At 38.5% G+C, this 20,319-nt stretch overlaps 1 protein-coding gene across 1 annotated transcript in view; it reads left to right on the forward strand.

Annotated features, from left to right (window-relative positions):
• LOC122787314 (heat shock factor protein 1-like) overlaps positions 1 to 20,319 on the forward strand; it is a 592,645-nt gene that overhangs the window by 73,560 nt on the left and 498,766 nt on the right. The window contains exon 3 of the mRNA XM_044053959.1: positions 20,042 to 20,166. Coding sequence (XP_043909894.1) covers positions 20,042 to 20,166 — 125 coding nt within the window. The remainder of the gene's footprint in view (positions 1 to 20,041; positions 20,167 to 20,319) is intronic.

Raw genomic sequence — 20,319 nt, forward strand, 5'->3', positions numbered from 1 at the left:
TTCAAGCTCCAGTAATTTTGCTACAATGTCATCTCCTCTCTGAAGGAAGGGCTTTCCCAATATACTGAATATTAAACTACTAGAAGAGCCACTATGTTTCTGTTGGAAGTGCTTAGCAACAGGACTAACCAAATTTTTGTTTCTAATGTCTTTTAAATGCTCTAAAATCCGTACCCTTACCATTCTTTTTGTTTGTCCTATATACAACATGTTTTTACATGAACAGCCCAATATATAGACCACCCCTGTTGATTTACAACTAAAATAATGTTTAGAAATGAAATTTACATCATTAATAACACTCAGGTTCCTGACCTTATCACAAATATTGCAAGAACCACAGGGATAGGTACCTAATTTTGAAATTATAGTATTATCTTTACTTTCTATTAAATTATTATTTAACAGTTCCTTAAGATATTTCCCTCTTTTGTATGAAAATGTAATATGTTTAGGGAATAAATGACCAATAGATTCATCATCACTGACAAGATACCAGTATTTTCTAACCAATGACACTAGTTTATCAGAAAAAGCAGTGAACTTGGTTACATAAAAAAGCTTTTCAACTTCTTTATTCTGTTCCATAGTGAAATCTTCACGTCTAGATTCAAAATTTATCACGTCTGCTTTTTTCCAAGTAATTTATCCCTGCATGCTAATAACTGTGTTTTATTGTAACCTCTTTCACCTAACCTCAACACAACTTTGTTCGATTCATTAGCTTTTTCACTTGTATTACTAGTGTGGTCAGAAATTCTCTTAAATTCACCATAGGGTAATGCCTTTAATAGATGATCAGGATGCATGCTGGTCGCATGCAAAAACATATTAACTGAAGTAGATTTCTTAAAGGCCTAAATCCTATATTTTCCCCATTCTCAAATAGTGACAGATCCAAAAAATTAATCTGTGTTCTATTTAACTCATAAGAAAAGGAAAGATTGTGCCCATTACTATTTAATACCTCAAAAAATTCAATTATATCTCCCTTACAGATAAAAATAAGATTATCTATAAAGCGCTTGTACAATATTACATTATTCCTGAAAAAGTCAGTGGGATAAATTAATGTTTTTTCAAAAAAAACCCATGTATATAACAGCATATGAGGGCGCAAAAGTTGCCCCCATCGCTGTGCCTTTCACCTGCAAAAAATAATTATTATTAAAGAAAAAATAATTATGAGTCAAACAAAACTCTAATAAACCTAACAAAAAGGCGGTTCTTGGCCCTTCACCCAACATATCAAAAATAGAATCCAGCCCCCATCTAATGTCTATATTAGTATATAGTGATTTAACATCTATGGTTACCCAATAATAATCATGATGCCATTTGATTTGAGATATACTATTGATGAGATCCTGAGTATTGGAAATATGAGCTACTACCTTATGTAAATGAACTTTCAGATGAAAATCTAAAAAAGTATTAACATTGTCCAAAAAGGAACCTATCCCCGAAACTATAGGCCTGCCAGGTGGTTTTTGCAAATTTTTATGTACTTTAGGCAGAGCGTATAGAATGGGTGTGGCAGGTTTTTTGATATACATTCTGCAGACATCTTTATGTTCAAAAAAACCCAAACGTTCTCCTTTTTCTAATAAAAATAGTAACTCATCATTAAACATCTTGGTTGGTTCATAATCCAATTTCTTATATTCCTCACCATTTGAAAGTAAAATATCAACCATCTCACAATAATCATATTTGTTCATGACAACCCAATTTCCACCTTTATCAGCACATTTAAATATAAAGTTGGATTTAAACTTTTTTAATTCCTTTAAAGCTTGCCATTCATTTTTGCTTAAATTATGACATATTTTTTCCTTACAAAATATTTTATATGCTGTTTCAATTTCTTTAAAAAGAACTTTAAAGAAATTTGAGATGGCAGATACATTAATATTAGGTGTAAACTTGTTGACATTTCTTAGATGTGGCACAATCAATTTACCATAACCAGTGTTATAAATACTTTCATGGTTCACTTGTTCATCATTTTCATACAACTCATAGAGGTCTGACCCATCATAATCATATATAGACAAATTCAAAAGGCTGTAATCTAAATCAGTGCAACAGACATTAGAATCAACATTTCCAGAAACTGACTCATCTTCTCTTTTAAAATAAACCTTTAACAACAGCTTTCTAATGAAAACTTTAATTTCAAAATATATGTCAGCAAGAGAAGGAAAAAAAGTCGGTATAAATTTACTACCTTTGAACAAAACATTTTCCATGTCATGAGTCAATTCTAAGTTAGATAAATTTATACACATTAAAGTCTCTGTATCAGAATTTACTGGACTAAAACCCGCTTCACATACCAATATATTATTTGAAGCGGTTTCTTCCCTTCCTTCCATTTCTTCCCTTATTTGAACTGTTCGTCTAAAAGGAATCTCCTGTATTTGATGAAGCTAAGGCACCATCGAGAACCTCAGCTGAGCTAACAGTCGCTGAAGTATTGGCAAAAGTCACATTTTTAGAAGTATTTCTTTCCGTTGAAGCCGCTGAAATACCTCGTTGTCTCTGACTTCCATTCCTGACCTTTGACCTGCTACGTACAGGTTCTCGTTGCCATGAGAACAGTATGCCAGTCTCGTAATCTTTCAAATCACGCACTAGCTTATTACGCTTCCTCTGGATGATTTCTCCTTCTAATTTACAAATTTTTTCATTCACTTTCAAAGTTTGCATCCTACAGCAGGACTCCCCCACCACCTTGTCGTGCAGATGCAAAAATATCCATTTTTAACGTTTCATGAGCTCTCATGTTGCGTTTAATTAAAATACGAAGCCAGCTGATAGTACATGAAAGGGAAGCCTGTTTCCACTCATCTAAGATGTCAGACTCCTCTTCAGAAAACTGTGTAGCAGGAAGTTTATCAATACGCAAACCCCTTGGAGTAATGTTTAAACTTACATATTTCTCCAAAAGGCGTGTATCCAAATACAATGCTATTTTTCTGGTCATGACAGCAGTCTTTCTAAACTCATGACTATTGTTGAGGTAATCCCTTATTTTCTGTTTAGCATTCTGCAATTGCTCCTGTTCTTGTTCTGTGAGATTTCTCCTATTCTGTAATACTTTAACCTTTGTCATTCCCTCTAAATAATTCTTGTTAATTCTTAACCATATCTGTTTCATTTCCACCCTGTTTTCAGCTCCACATTAATTTAACCCACTTTCTAGCTATAATTTCAGAATAAATGTCTATCTTCCCTTAATAACTCTTGAATATTTTCCACTAGCCGTTCCTTAAATTCCTCTCTTCATTTTTATTTTAGTTATTATTGGCGGGTGATCCAAAATAGTTATTGGATGCATATCAGAACATTCAATTAAATGCACAGGTTCCTGTAAAATATAATTAGCCTAGCCCAGTTTTTGTAGCTTGGGGAGTAATATGTAATTTGTCTCCAGACTTCTGCTACTGAATTCACATCTTCCATGCCAAATATTTTCATATCTCCACTTATAAGTAATATTCTCTGCTTAAAGCTGATTATTTCTCCCATTATAGCAGTTTTAGGTGGAATATAAAGATATGTCAGTGTATTCCTCCTCCCTTGCCAGAAGCCCCTTAGTGCTATAAGTCTACTGTTATTATCTCTTTCCCCTCTTCTATCACTGTTGGATCTCCTCTTGCAATTAATATAATTTATATTTGTCCCAGATATTCCATTGAATAACAATCCTGAAATCCTTTCTTTATCAAATTTGCATGCTGAGTTCTTTAGAATAGTTATTTGCATGATACATTTTTAAATATAGTTCAGTACTCTATATACGAGATCATTTGGATTTAAAAATATTGTAAAAAGTTTTGTCATTATATTAGGAAATTATTATTCCCACCTGTTGTGTGCTACAACTTTTTTAATGTCTAGTTTTAGGTTTTGTGTAACATGCATACACTAATGTTTGTCGGATTGATCTTCAATACAGTTGTTTCTTGTCATATCCATTGGAACCTGTGTTGCATCTTACAGAACTTTTTGTTTTAGTGAAAATACTCGAGCAAAAAAAAAAACAAACCCACCCCCAGAACACCCCTAAAACTTATTAACTTAATACTAACACACAAAGCTATATAAATCTTAAAATATTGAAGTTTAACCCTGCTAATAGGAACAGTTTTCCAAGACTGATAGCCACACACTTAGATGTGGATTAACCTATAAGGAAGGTTATCCATGTATGGAAAAAAAAAAAAAAAAGATTCATTGTATGGCCTGTTCTTCCACTAAGTGCTGTCTATTTTTGTTTTATCTTTATTCCTCTCCCAGGTTAAAAACAAACCATTTGAATGCTTTCAGAAAACCTTATTTCCTAGCCATCGAAGGAAAGCCATTGAAAGAAAGAAGCATTCTGTTTTCATTGCCCCTTATCGGATTGTGTGTCTGGTTCTCATCTAGGGAGACAGTTAACCTCTACTGCAAGCATTCATTTATTTGCTAGAAGATCTTTTCTGTTGTATTCAGTGTTCCTTTTAATTTATTTTCTTCTCCTTAAAATTTGTTATTAGAGCAAGCCAATGGGCCTTAATCCAGTCATTCCCCTATGGATATGCAAGAAAAAAAAACGTATCAAATTTTTTTTGTATCGTGGTTTTTTGTCTCGACTTTTTTTTAACATTGCATTGCCTACGTTTCTTAAAACTGGACAAGGACAAAGAAGGAAGGAAAAATGGGCACCTGTTTAGTTTAGTATCCCTATTGTACTCAAAAATAACTGAAAGTTTTACTTATAGGATACAGGTTGTCGTGCATTATAAAAATAGTACTGTTAAGAACAGTTTTTTTTTTTTTACTTACAATTCCCTCTTTCCTTCCTCTTCCTGCCTCCTAAATATTCTTCCAAACTTTAATGACATGAAGGCATTTGCTTTGGAGTCCCATGCAAGTATAACAAAGACAAATAAGTCCGATATTTCCAGGTTTTCGTGTTCTGTCATGTTTCACAAATATAATTAATGCCTTGTAATTCCACAGTTATTTGCTAAATTCAGGGCTGCTGGTTTTCTTCCTTTTGATCTCCATCTCCAAGATCCAATCTGTTTCATTTCCAACATACTCCCAGTTCGTCTGGTCACCTGTTTTTCTTTTTTTTCTGTCTCTCAAGCATTTTCCTTTGAAACATTGGAAACGGTTTCACTGGCACAGTATATCTATGGGCTTTATTACTAGAAGAACAAGAATCAGAATATTCTTTTATTTGATAGCTCACTTTTTGTTTGACAAACTTTTGTATGTCCTCCTTAGCATGTTCTGCATCTAAAAATGATTTTGACCCTCCAGGAAAGAATATTCTGAAAATAGCTGGATACAGTAGTTTGAATCTCATTACTGCTTCTTGACATTCCCTGATCACTGGAATGAATGTATTCCTCTTCTGCCTGGTGTACAGTGAGTAATCATTTTCACAACGCTCTGTTTTCTCACAGTTTTAGCACTTTGTCCTTCTGCCACAGTTTTCTCTGAATCAACTGTTTCTGCTGATAAGATTGCATCTTTACTATTAAAGTTCTAGATTGCTTTCCTATGGCCAGGTTTGGAGCATATACACAATGTGCTGTTTCATTTAACAAATCCTGCTGTGGAGTTCTAGTCCAGTTGCTTATTTCTGCTTTTCTAAAATTAATATAGTCTGTTCCTTCCAGTTTCTCTGGTACAGCAGAAAATCTCAGCTTTTCCCTACATGCTCTGCCCTCTAATTCTATTATTTGGAAACATCTGTTCTTGGTCATTCTTGTACTCGGCCAAGAAGCCAATCTTTTTTTTTCATTTCGACCTCTGATTTTTTTCAGTTTTAAAGCTTCCTCCATTTTCCAACCATTTGTTATTTGAGTTGATGTAGTCCTTCAGTATTTTGTTAATTTTATTCAGCTCTGAGTACATTTATCTTATTTTTTCTTCTAGATTACTGGAAGTCATGTATTCCACCAAAGCTGGAGCTTGAACTGCTCTTTGCTGAACAGCTGCATAATTCTTCCATGTCAGCATCTTCTCACCTTTTGGGATTGGGTTTCTTTCAGTTTCTCTAAATTTCTTTATTGCTTGCATCCAGGCAGTGCACCTTACTAGCCAGTTATTGAAATTTACCTTACAAGATAAGTTTCCTGGCTCTCCTTTCTGAGTTTCTGTTTTCATGCAGAGAGAGCTGAAATTAAGCTGTTACTTAGTGTGCAGCCATCTTGGAACTCCCCACGGCTTTAATGTTTTAGTCCTAAGCATTGCAGCTTTAAATGGGCGTTCTGTTTAAGGGCTGTGTACACAGTCAGTGTATTTACTTTAGCTCATGGTTAGAGTCATGATTATCAATCTTTGAGGAATCTCCCATTATGGTAGAGAATGGATATTTGGAAGTCTTGTGCTTCTTTGTGTTCTGTATGCTTCACTGTTGAAAATACATTTCAGAAGGGGATAATTGAAAAGAAAAATACTTGGATTTCTCATTTTTTGAAAAGCTTTACCTTCTAGAAACTGTTTTACCACGCTGAGTTAAAATGAGTTGGCAGCATCCCTACTTGTAATGAAGAGAGAGAGAGAGAACATGTATTAAATATTTGAATATGTTAGGGAAAATTAATTGGGGGTCTAACTAGTTATCCTCTATCTTCAAAAAAGTAGTAGTAGTAAAAAAAAAATAGCAAAGACATGGACAAGGGTAAAACAAGGAGTAAGTTATTTTTCTGAGTGCCGGACAAATACTTAGAGCAGCTTTTTTGTGTGTGTTTATCTTGACTAATTTAAATTACCCTTTAAAATACATCATTGTAAAATATAGAAAGTTAATTTGTAACGATTTATGTAGACCTATAGTTGTATTTGGTATTTTTGAACAGACAGTAACACTGTGAAGTTGTTTAATACAAGTCAGAATTAGGGCTATGTATGCATTGTAAAGAAAGCTTATGTGACTTTATAGTGCTCATGTCTGAGATGAGTTATAAAAGACCCTGTTATCTTTACCATTGAATTTAAGACTCTTTAAGTAATGGTGTAAGTATTTAAAGGTGTTGTGAAGTCAGAGTTATGATTCAGGTATATTTGGTTTAAATTATTTTCTCCTTTAGGGTTTAAATTAATTTCTGCTTTAAATGCATCATACTTAAGATGCATTCCTTCAGAAGTTTAATTTGTACCCTGATCACACATCCTTTTCAGGGTTGCGGAGGGAGAAAGAGGAGCTGTAGCCTAAACCAGTGCTCACTGGGCACAAGGCAAAGTAGAACTAGTGCCGTTCAGGACACTATTCCATCATAGGATGCACATACTCACTCACTGTCATATAACATGCATATATGCAGGCAATTTGGGGAATAGCAGTTCACCTATGGTATGTCTTTGGGATGTAAAAGGAAACCAAAACATCTGTCAAAAACCCACTCAAACACAAGGAAAAAGTGCAAACTCCATTTAGAAGACACTCCAGCAAAGACCCAAACTAAAGAACCAAGCACTGGGAGGCAACAAAGCTAGCTGTTGTTCCACCCTTTTATTTAAATTGGAAATACTGTGTCTTTTGTCATTTGCATTACTATATTTTGTGGAAAAATATGACATTATCGTAATGGATTATTCATTCCCTGTAAATATTCTTAATGTTGCTGATGTTTATTGAAACAAAAAATATTTCTAACTAGCACTAGGCTGGTTATCAAGTGATTTAAACTATCCCTGGATAAATATAACAACTTTTTGTGAATTTTAATGTTCATGTATAGTCTGTGGATTGTTTATGTGGTGTCTTAATAACATAGTAACATAATTAGCATGGTTATGTAAGTTTTGTCACTACTGTCTACTTTAACGTAAGGTAAAACTTTTCATGGAAGCCAGTAAATTCTAATCTGGAAATGGTATTGTAAACGGATTTCTTTGTAGTTCATTTGCCAATTTGGAAAGAGACACTAAGACACTAGTCACACTTTAGTTTGCACAATGACAGTGGTGCCAGGGATGAAACAGTTCTGTTACATTCTTTGTGGGGAAATAGCTGTATATTTTTAGTTTTTGCTTGAAGCACTTTGTAGATAAAAGAAAATGACAGGTTAGAAAACTGTATAACTGGTTTCTAAAAGGAACATGTCTTTTGTGTGAGGTAGGTTGCCTAAAGCGTAAGCTGATAAGCATTTTTTCTTGTAGAACTAACCATAAGATGCCTAACTTGAAAGCTGCTATTCCTTTTAGTGAAGAAAGTTTGTGGTTGTGATCTGTATTTAGATTGGTCTTGAAGAAAACTGTACTAGGTATATCTTTGATAAGGTTGCTAATAACAATAACGTAGATATGCGTTTTTTTTTTAGTCTGTATTAATAGCTTGTGTAGCTTCTTACTGTGTTTCCCAGTTTCTTTTCCCAGTGTCTGACTGATGTTCATCGTGTTTCACTGTTGCAGTCATTGCACTTGGGTCATCCTGCTGGCAGGCGACCCGTAGTCGGCCCGAGTTCCAAAGGCTTGGTCCAGCGTCGGTTGCTGTGGCCTCTTCCCTGACGTTAATGCACCAGGGGTATAAAAGTTGCAACAGACGCCATTTTCTTCAGTCTTTCTTGCCGCGCGGTGCCCGAAGCATAAGCAGTTCACAAATGTTGGTCGGCCGACTCCTGAGGTTTTCAAAATTGAATTTCAGAACCGAAGTCTTCAATAAAGCTAAGTACCCCGTTGGGGAAACTTTTTCTTACTCCAGACCGATGTCAGTAAAAGTTAATAATTGTATTTCTTGTGGGAAGTAAATACCTCATAAGGACTTCCACTCTTACTGCATTCCTTGCCTAAGCCCTGACCACGACGTCACTAGTCGGTTTTGTGCTAGATTTAATAATCACACTATTAAACGTCGGTTTGATTTTGCTTTACATTGTTTTGGACGAAGATTTAATTACATAATGCCGTCGGAACAACTGACGACTGGAATGTATAAAAAAAGACAAAGAAAAAGACAGGCATCCGAGGTCCAAAACCGATGACGAAGCCTCTTCTAGGCCAGTCGCCGGTTCTCAGTGATGCGCTTTTGCAGCCCCTGACACCTGCTACCTCAGAGCCACAGGCCGCAACCGACAGCCACGTGGAGACACCGAGGCCTGTTGAAACTCAAGGTATTGGGCCTACGGAAAATATACCCTCAGATGAGTCCGGAGCCGCTGAGCAGGCACCGGCTTCTGAGGGTGTTTTCAGACCTTCACGGCAAGGCAAAGTCGAAAACACCATTAAAGACAACAAAACAAGTTCAGCAATCTCCAGAACAGTCATCCATGCCTAAGAAACAGATGCTTAAAATGGCCGAAGACCTTATTACTTTAATCAGGGGCTCCCATCCCCCTCCTGACAAAAGGCCTAGGCAAGACACTGATTATGATTCCTCTGATCAGGCTTCCATTTCTTCTGATTCTTCCTCCGATCAGGGCTATTCTCTCCCTCCCTATGAGGATTCTGATGCTGAAGAGTCCATTCCTTCAGCCTCACTGCCTGAGGATTACTCTCTTGGGGAAACCCTGCACACCATGAGGGAACACTTCCATTGGGAGAGCCAGGATTACTCAGAATCCAAGAAAAGGCTCAGAGATTTCCTTCTATTGCCTCAGCACAGGCACTTGGCTATCCCCCTGTGCTTGATATTGTTGATGATGTTTTTTCTGAATCCAGTCTGTCTCCAGATTCTTTACCCCCTGCACCAGTAAAGCCAGACCGGTACTACAGGGTCCCTGACTCTCATAAATTTCTTTACAAAAACCCCGCTGCGGACCCAGAAACTATTTCTCAGGGTCCAAAAGGGGTTAAAGCTTACACTGCCAAAAATCCTGTCCCCTCAGATAGGGATTCCAGAGCTCTGAACAGATGGGGGGAAAAAAGTTTACACTTCTGCTACTTTAGCTGTAAGAGCTTTAAACTGTCAGTTTCACGTGCTTAAATATCAGCAGTATCTCGTGTCATTGTTAAAGCAGAAAATGGTTACAAATACAGAAGGTCCTGACTGTAAAGAAATGCAGGATTTATTGCATGCAGTTGAACAAGTGGGAAAGTATACTCTGCAATATGGTTTTGATTCATTAGAGGCTTCTTGTAGAGCCGAAGTTACAGGCTCAGTTATTCGAAGACATGCTTGGTTGAAATAACAACCTTTACCTGAAATTATTGGATGCTCCACTACAGCATGATACTTTGTTTGGTGTTAAGGCAGAAGAGGTTTTAAAGAAAATGGAGGATAAAGCAAAGTCAATGCAAACTGTGAAATATTTCTTACAGGTTCAGCCACCTAGATTTAGCAGGAACTGACCTTCAAAAAATTGGTCCTTTCCAGTGTCAGACAGGCTGCAAAGAGGCAGATACAGACGCACAAGAGGCAGATCTCAGCCCCAAGGCTCCTACAGACCTAAACAATGGGGTTCTTCAGCCCCCAAAGGAGGAGAAGACAAATCACAACCTTATAGAAAACAGTCACAATGACTTCCCTCTACAAATGCCAAGCACTTACCAGTTGACAGCACCCCTAGGGGGAAAGCTAGTATGTTTCTCAAAAAAATTGGCACATGATCACCCAAGACCAATGGGTGTTGAATATAGTTTCTCAAGGGTACAGTTTCCACTTCTGCACGCTTCCAAAACCAAAAGGTATGCCAAACCTGCTTCAAAAGCAATGGGCAGAGGCACAAAAACAGATTGCAGCTCTTATGGATATGGGAGCTATTCAAAATGTCCCACAAGAAGAACATGGCCAGGGATTTTACTCATGACTTTTCCTAGTACCCAGAAAGGACAAAGCATGGAGACCAATACTGGACCTGTCAATCCTAAATACTTTCCTGGATGTTCCAAAATTCAAAATGTTAACGCTACAACAACTCTTGCCCATGCTGGGCAAAGAGGCTTGGCTAGTTACTTTGGATCTCAAGGAGGCATACCTGCACGTCCCAATCAGACAATCTTGCAGAAGATACCTCAGATTTATAGCAGGCTCAATGCATTATCAATTCTCTGCACTGCCCTTTGGCTTATCTACTGCGCCCAGGGTCTTCACAAAATGCCTGGCACCAGTAATTGCATTTTGCAGGCAAAAAGGAATTCAAATATATCCCTACTTGGACGACTGCCTTTTTCAAGCAGAGAGCAAGGACATTCTTCTAAAGCACCTGGAGTTTGTAAAAAGATTACTAATTTGCCTAGGGTACACAGTAAACAAAAAGAAATCAAAACTAGTGCCCTCTCAAGAGATAATATTCCTGGGTGCAAGCTTGAATACAGCTACCCAGATGGCTCATCTCACACCAGACAAACAAAGGCAACTGACTGTTTACTTTCAAATGATGGCAACAAAGACCCAGCTCCCTGCAAGAAAAATTCTGCAGGCCCTGGGTTTCATGGCATCTTGCATTCTACTAATTCCATATGCCAAACTGCATACGAGGAAACTACAATGGTATCTAAAAAGTGTTTGGACTCAGCATTGTCACAGCCTAGAGACAGTCATAACCTTGATTCCCTGCCTACAACAGGAGTTTTGATGGTGGTCACAGGCCTGTCACCACAACAAGGGACAGCCTTTCACCTTACCTACAGCCAGGCAGACAATAACAACGGATGCATCGGATTACGCCTGGAGAGCACATATGGCAGGAAAATGTATTCAGGGCATGTGGCCCAAGGAACAACTGCATCTTCACATCAATCAAAAAGAGATGCTAGCTGTACAGAATGCCCTGACAACCTTCAAGGACCTAATACATCCAGGACAATTATTAATAAAGACTGACAATACCACAGTTATGTAGTACATAAACAAGCAAGGGGCCACACATTCCTACCCTCTATGCAGACAAGCCATGACTTTGTGGAACACAGCACTGACTTACCAGGTACATCTGCAAGCACAATTCCTGCCAGGAACAAAAAATACACTGGCAGACGAACTAAGCAGAAATCTCATGGATCCTCACGAATGGAAGCTAAATCCACAAGTGTTCAACATGATAACAAGGAAATGGGAACGCCCAGACATAGAGCTATTTGCCTCCCCTCACAATTGCCAATTACAGAAATTTTGCACAAGAACTTATCACTCTCAAGCATGGAAAATGGATGCCCTACCTTTCAACTGGAAAAATCTGACAGTCTATGGCTTCCCTCTGATGCCTCTTCTCACCAAGGTGCTTCTAAAAGTCAGACAAGAGAGGTCAAAAATGATCCTGATTGCATCAGACTGGCCGCGCCGGCACTGGAGCCCTATCCTAAAGATTTTGTTCCAAGACCCGCCTTGGCCTCTACCTCAAATCCCTCATCTTCTGACACAGCAAAACAATCAGATTCTGCACAGTCAACTCAGAACCTTAAACCTGGCAGCATGACAGATAATGTAGCCACTCAGACTGCACCTCTCTCTAAAGCTGTTATGGATATAATTTTGGAAGCCAGGAGACCCAGCACTTGGAAATCTTATGCGGAAAAATGGAAGAGATTCTGTGCTTGGAACCAGGCACAAGGCCTCGACCCACTGGTCCCAAATATGCCTCATATTTTACAATACCTGACTGAGATGTTGGACAAAGACCTATCTTTTTCTTCTATTAAAATCCATGCCTCTGCCATTTCAGCTCATTGCAATACGGATCCTCCTATTTTTTCACATCCTCTACTATGATAGTACATAAGAGGGGCAAAGAATATAAGACCCCCTAGGAGAGCACCAGTACCTACTTGGGACCTCAATTTTGTTTTTGAAAAAAACTAACACTGCCTCCTTTTGAACCAGCCAGCACAGCTGATCTAAAATTCTTGTCATGGAAAACTGCTCTGCTCCTAACAATAACTTTAGCAAGAAGAGTTTCAGAGTTACAGGCATTGATGGCTGTGGAACCTTTCCTCATTTTTCACCAGGACAGGGTTTCTCCAAGGACGAACCCAACATTCATGCCAAAAGTGGTCTCCAATGTGGCCTTAAACCAAACTATTCATTTGCCTACTTTCTACCCAAATCCCCAGAATAAAGGGGAAATACTTCTACACTCTTTGGATATTCACAGGTAGCTACTATTTTACTTGGACAAAACAAAAGCTTTCAGAGAAACTGAGCAACTGTTTGTAGCATATGCTGCAGGATCACAAGGAAAACCTATTACAAAGCAGACAATCTCCAAATGGATAGGACACTGCATCCGCTTCTGTTATGCACAACATGGCAAATCTGTGCCTAAGAGCATTAGGCCTCATTCTACCAGAGCAGCAGCCACTTCAGCAGCTTTCCTCAGAGGGGTACCAACCAAAGACATATTAAAAGCTGCAACCTGGAGCTCAGTGCACACTTTTACCAAGCACTACCACCTACCTCTCTACTCCAAATCCAGAGCAGGCTTTGCCACTGCAGTTCTGCAGGGCTTGCTAGCCTCGCCAAATCCAATCTAGACCCAGCCACCCTGCCTAAGCTTTGGGATTCTACCCAAGTGTAATGACTGCAACAGTGAAACACGATGAACATAGTACAGTTGTGTACCTACCATAAATGTAGATGTTCGAGTGTATTCATTGTTGCAGTCCTGGTTACCCACCCACCATCCCCCTCTTTGCTGGGACTATTCAGTACTTCTCAACTCTATACAACCTATGTGGTGTATTTGCTTTTAGAAGAAGAAAATGTTTTTATGATATATGCATGGTTGTTTGGCATATTTTTTATCTTTACAGCCTTCATATCTGGGGGCACCTGACATCTGGGGCAAGAAAAACTGAAGAAAATGGCGTCGGTTGCAACTTTTATACCCCTGGCGCACTGACGTCAGGGAAGAGGCGACAGCAACTGACGCTGGACCAAGACTTTGGAACTCGGGCCGACTGCAGGTCACCTGCCAGCAGGATAACCCAAGTGTAATGACTGCAACAGTGAATACACTCGAACATCTACATTTATGTTAGGTACACAACTGTACTTTTTGAATATTTTTGGTGTGGCTGTGTCCTCACAAAGATTGGAAGAAGTAGATAATGAGAGTCCTTAAAGTTTGTTATGATCAGTTACTGATCTGGCATGGAATAATCAAAGCCAGCCAGCTGCTTCACTGGCATTTTGGCTCAGAAGTTTGACTATTTGCTGCTATATGTAAACTCTGCAGCAGTGCTTGGTTTGATTCCCACTGCCTGCATTTGGCTACTGTACGACTCTGAGCAAGTTTTTAAAGGGTATTTTTTTCCAGTTCACCCCTGAAAAGAGATCAAATGACCCTTGAGTTTATCCATTTGACAAATAATTATTTTTATTTTTTGGCAATGGATTTGTCACCATCTGTGATTTGGCTTGATTTAGAATATCCTCACTGTTGCTTATTGCATTGGTAGTGTCTGTAAGAACCACAGACTATCCATTGATTGGATGAATTAAAATGATTTCTTATTACAGAATATGTTGGCTTAGTAGTTTTTTTTTACCCCCCCCCCCCGACAGGACTTTGTTTGATGACTCCTACCTGCATACAATTAGCCTTTTTTTGTCTTTGGGAAGGGAGCTGGGCATTTTTGGGCTTGGTGAAAGCCCTAAAGCCCATTCATTCCTGTCTAGGAATCCCATTCAGTCCTCTATTTCCCAGTGAAATTTAGGTAGTAAGGAACAGACCAGTTTCATGGTCCTGCATGGCAACCTGCATTGTCCCCGTGGGAGCACTCCTTCCACCTCTGGCAGCTCTTCCAAACTCCATTTTTACTGTCCCCTGAGGAGAAGCATGCCTTTTCATGCCGAGTTTCCCTTGTCTTTCTGGTGTGAATTTATTCTGGCAGTGCTGGACTCTGACTCCACTAAGGAAATAATATTGCATAGTGCTCCCCCTAGGCGTTACCCATGCAGGGAGACAAATCTGCCCCCCCCCCCCAAGAATAGACGAACCGACAGCATTTGCTCACTCCCATCTTTCCTGGCCACCCCCTGCATGTAACCTAGCTGCTTCTTGAAATCAGTGCAGTTACACTGTATTCAGGGCTCTATACCTCTGCTCCGAGAGCTTGCCCTCAGTGGATTTATTTTGTTCATTAAGACAGTAGTGTAAATGCATTATAGTCTGTGTCATTGGAATGGGAGTGTTACTGGAAGGAGATGGTATTATTCGGGAAAGAAGACATAGTATTTGAAAGCTGATTTCCAGGCATATTCATTCAGTAAATGTCATTTTACACAAACAGAACTTAATTGCTGTTGGTGCTCCTGAGATATGTAATTATTTTATGTAATATACTTTGTAGATACTCAAATACTTCTGAGTGTGAATATTTTCTATACACAATGTCACATACTTTAACGTAAGAATATACAGTGGAAGCCTAACTATTACTGTAGAACATGAAATGTGCTGATTCCTCTCCGGAATTAAGGGAAGAAAACAATCTTGTTACAGTGAGGTTTATATGCAAGCATCTAGTTTTCGCAGGGTGCTTGCATATGAACTTGCATTATTAATGAGTTTCACACTTGTCCACATATGGAATTTGTCTCCGAGTAATAGTAAGGACATGAAGCACTTCTTCCTTGAATCCCCTTCTGGTGGAGTCGACTCTAGGAAGACTTCATTCCACATGGCCTCTTGCATGCTTTTCTCCCATTTCCCCTGAGGTTCATGCTAAAGGCTAGACTTCTCAAGGCTAAGGTCATACTTGCAGCCCCTTCTAGCCCCACCAAAGATCATTCCTCACTTTCAACAGTTTCAGCAATATCTTCTGCAGAAACCATTTCATGTACATTTCAACAAGACCCTATTTGTCTCCTCTGTCTAATAAACGTCATCTTTACTTTGTAAATCTTATAGCTTGGATTTTGCATTTCCACTAATAATAACAATATGTTTTTGTTTTCTTTAAAAGCAGGATAGTACTTTTTTTTTTTTTTTTTCAGAGACCATCAGTCCAGAAAACATGTTGATAACTGAACCCATTTTTCCATTTAGGAGTGTGGTAAAGTCCTAGACTCCTTTTCATCTTCTTAATTTCTCTTCTGAACTAACGTTCTGAGATTTCTGATTGTAGTGTTAGCTGTTCTTCCATTAGAGATCACTTGGCTGCAAACACTTATTCCAAACTGGATGTCTCTTCTTTTGCTTCCCTTAAAATGTATACGGCCTTCTTTTGTAGAGTCTTTTAGTTCAAGGCCATTGTCTGAGACCCACTTCCTCCTTTTGGATGTATATACAATGTTGTAAAAGTTTAGAATTCCTCTGTTTGAGCGTGCTTCCTTTGCATTTTAGTATCTGTCCTGGAAAAATCTCATTTTGTGATATATGTATGTGGATATATATATATTTATTTTTTTTATTTAAAATTTGTTGACGGGGATAGTCCAACTGGATTAATGTCCATTTTCATTGAAGGCCCTGGGAGAAAAGCTCCAAGGTAGACAGATAAGAATAACAACAAAGGCATATTACCAAGGTAGACAGATAAGTAATAACAAAGAAGACATATTACAGATGACATATTTGCAAATTACATAAGCAGACATGTCTATATTTCTTCTTCTTCTTCTTCTTCTTTCGGCTTTTTCCCGGTTTGGGGTCGCCACAGCGGATCACCTGTCTGCTCATGATTGGCAGTGGAGTTTTACGGTGTCGAGTGGCCAGCCCAGCACCCAACCTTCCACAGAAGGCACACACATGCACACACTCACACCTAGGGCCAATTTAGAGTGTCCAATCCACCTACAGTATGTCTTTGGGATGTGGGAGGAAACCGGAGCACCCGGAGGAAACCCACGCAACCACAGGGAGGACATGCAGACTCTGCACAGAAGGCACCCCAGCCGAGAATTGAACCGGAGAACCTCTTGCTGTGAGGCGGCAATGCTAACCGCTGCACCACCGCGGCCGCCGATATGTCTATATTTAATCTCTTCTTTTGGCCAGAAGAGTTTTTGAGCTGCAAGCTCTGTCAGTCAGAGCCCTTTATATAGTGTTCCAGAAGACAGAATGACACTAAAAATTCTTTTTGCTGGGAGTGACCCCTGGGGGAGACCTAAGCTAATGTACAGACTTGCATGATTTCTTTCCCGTCTAGTCCACTGAAGAGAAATACTTAACTTCTGTACCGAGAAGACTGAATAAAATATGCAAATATAACTATCTCTTCATTTCATTTGCAAAATGTAGTTCACCCTCTACTTATACGTTCCATGTGATCTGTTTCAGTAGAACGTTTTACAAATGAGAGAGGATGGCATAATAATCTTTTCTCATTTCCGTTTGAAAGTGCTACCAGGGCCCTGTCAATTTTTCTGACATCCCTCGTAGAGTAGTGGATGAATCCCAGTGTGTCCTGCAATGTTGTGATACAAGTGGGAGGTTTCTTTATTATTATTTATTTTTTTACATCTTGTTTGTTACATTTTTTTGGTTTCTTTGTATTTATTTGTTTTTGTTTTACTTAACATTGCAGTTAAAGTTTCTGGATATTTTATCTTAATTTGAGCATTTTATTTTTGTAGCATGTAAGAACTGTGGTGGTGGTGCTGCGGTAGCGTTGTCGCCTCACAGTAAGACGTCCTGTTCGATTCTCAGCTAGAGCATCTTCTGTGTGGAGACATGCATGAATAGGCGTACCTTCGTTGAAGGTTGTGCGTCATAGCTGGCAACTCGGCACGTAAAAATCTACTGCCAATCATTAGTGGACCGGAGTTCCGCTGTGGCAACCCCTAACCGGGAAAAGCCAAAAGACACAACATTTTTGTAGCATGTAAGAAAGCAATGCAAACACTTGATGAGTTACAGTTATAAGTAGTAAAGCAGACACTGTTGTGCTGTGTATAATATATGTATTGCATTGTCGTATGGCTAGCTTACTGTAAGCTTCTCTGCTGGAAACAAAAGACAGCAGGGCAACTGATGAGTGAGTATAAAAAAAAAATACTGACAGACTTTATAAACTGCATGCATATTCATTGCAAGGCATCTTGGGAATTGCATATATTTCTTCTATAGTTATAACTGTTCTGTAGTAACTAAATACTAAAGCAATGAAGAGCTGGACATGGATGTCAGTGACTGACTGAAAATAACCAGCATATCTGCACTTTTTGTCGGATGTTTTCACTCTGTCATAGTGACAAGCTCCCATTTTGCAGTCATAGTGATCCGTATTTTTCTTTCGTAGATAATTTAGATACTCATCATTTATAATACAGTAGTCAGAAATAATTGATTTTATTCTGTTCCAGAAACTTTCAGAAACACATTTTGAAAGTAGATACTTCACAGCACACACAGTTCAGACCTCCAGCTTTAAGCCAGTGACTACCACAAGAACAGCAGACAATGCTGTTAGAACACACTTTTTCTTAATGAGATCACTGTTCCGAAAAAAGTGTTAGGCAAGCTCAGTGGTATTCTGGCTTGCTTTTGGCAGACATTGCAGAGACACAATGTTTGTCTGACCTTTAATCTCTATTTCTGCTTACTAAGGCATAAGAATTTGTTTGACTTTGCAGTCTGTTGCAAGCACAAACAAACTATATTAGAGGAGAAATTGGAGGGTCTTTATGGGAAATCCAAGATCATCCTCTTTTTGTTTGCTATCCAGAGGAGGATGAAGGAAAGCAGCAGAGATGCATCTGCACAGACACTTGAAACAGGCCCATCTGTACAGGTTCCTATAGATCTGAAATGGTCCACTCTTCAGTTCAGCATTAATGAAACCCAGTCAGTCTTTTCAAATCTTCAAAAATAAGTTCTGAATAGCTTTTATTTTAGTAATAAAAAACAGTTTTATCACATTTTGCATACATCAGTATGATGTGTTAAAATGCAGTAAATTGTAAGAAAGTATTGTGCTAAAGAAGTTTTTTTAATATGAAGTTACACTACTCTGTGTTTTTGGGCTAATACAAAATGGCATTGATGTAACTGAGGTATTGCTTTGATGCATTACATTTGGGAGGCTGACACCTCTCTGACTAAACTGACACCTCTTCTGGAATTCTATTAAAGGTCAGTAAGCTTACTGTTCTCGTATGACCTTTTTCCTGATCAAGTGGATCAAGTACTGTTTTTTTCCCTCAGAATATTATTAGGGCATTGGGGGATGTGAAAGCTAGTAGAAATATTTTAGATCAACACTAAAGATTCAGAGTTTTTTTTATAACTACTACTTGTAATTTTGAGTAGTATTCTTTCTTTCCTGATATACTGTTTAGATTATTCACTTAATAATCCGGTGTGAAGTATAGGTAAGCAGTAAGTTCTGTCTGAGGACTCACTTAAAAGTTTTGTTCTGAGTAATTTGTACTGTGCCCTTTGCTGACTCCATTGGTATTAAGGTTGGACCCATGACTGAGGTGCTGGCTATCCACATTCAGATAGCAGTTATGCTGCCAGAGCAGCAATTAAGCATGTTTTATCAAGTTGTGATTGGTCTGCTTCCTTATGCTGGACCTAGGAGGTGTTGGTTATAGGGAACTAACCATGGTACTATCATTTCCTGTTGGAAGCTAGGGAGATGAAACTGGTCTTCACTTAGGAGATCCTTAGACTACCGTTGGTGGCCACTTAGTTTGTACTTGCATAGGGTTGTCTGAGAATTAATACAGTGCACATCATAGCAGGCTGGGAGAAATTAATAACCTCCCTTTTAATCGATTCTTTGGCTGGAAAACCTGATCTGATTTTTGTCACAGCATATTATTGTTTGGAGCAGGCTATCTTGATCTGAAGGTGAGGAATGCAGAACTGTTCGTTTAATATTGTGCTGAGTTGGAGATGGAGGTAAGTAAGCTGATATAAAAAAAGTGCATTATGACATCAGTCACATGCATTACTGACAATCTACTCACCAGTTCACTTTGTTTGGGTATATGTAGGCAGGCACTGTGATTCAGTGTTGTAACCATAAGCATCATTGCATGCTAATAATGCCCATGAGGCAAATTTAAGGTTATGTTCAAAATGTTGCTTTTAATATTTTAGCATTGTTCTCTGACTGTAAGATCTAATCAACATATATAAAAAAAATTCAAAGAAACATTTTAAAGTTATCTATTTGTAGCTTATGTGCATTTCCATTTTTGCTACAGATGGCTTCCATAAGGTTGTCCACATAGATGTTGGTCTGCCTCGTGACCACGATGAAATGATTGAGTTTCAGCACCCATACTTCGTCCGTGGTCAGCCCATCCTTTTGGAGAAGATTAAAAGGAAGGTAAGATTTGCCTTTTTGGTTTAAGAAGCCTGAATGCAGGTATATAGTTTTGGGTGGGCTAATGAGTATAAGCAGGTAGATGTGGAATTTTTGAGAGGGAAAACTGTACATGTTTCGAGGATGGAATATTTAGGCAGAAGTATGGGATATATA

This window comes from Protopterus annectens, chromosome 13.part0, assembly GCF_019279795.1.
Source record: "Protopterus annectens isolate FY-2018-M chromosome 13.part0, PAN1.0, whole genome shotgun sequence".
In the NCBI taxonomy this organism is placed as follows: domain Eukaryota; kingdom Metazoa; phylum Chordata; order Ceratodontiformes; family Protopteridae; genus Protopterus; species Protopterus annectens.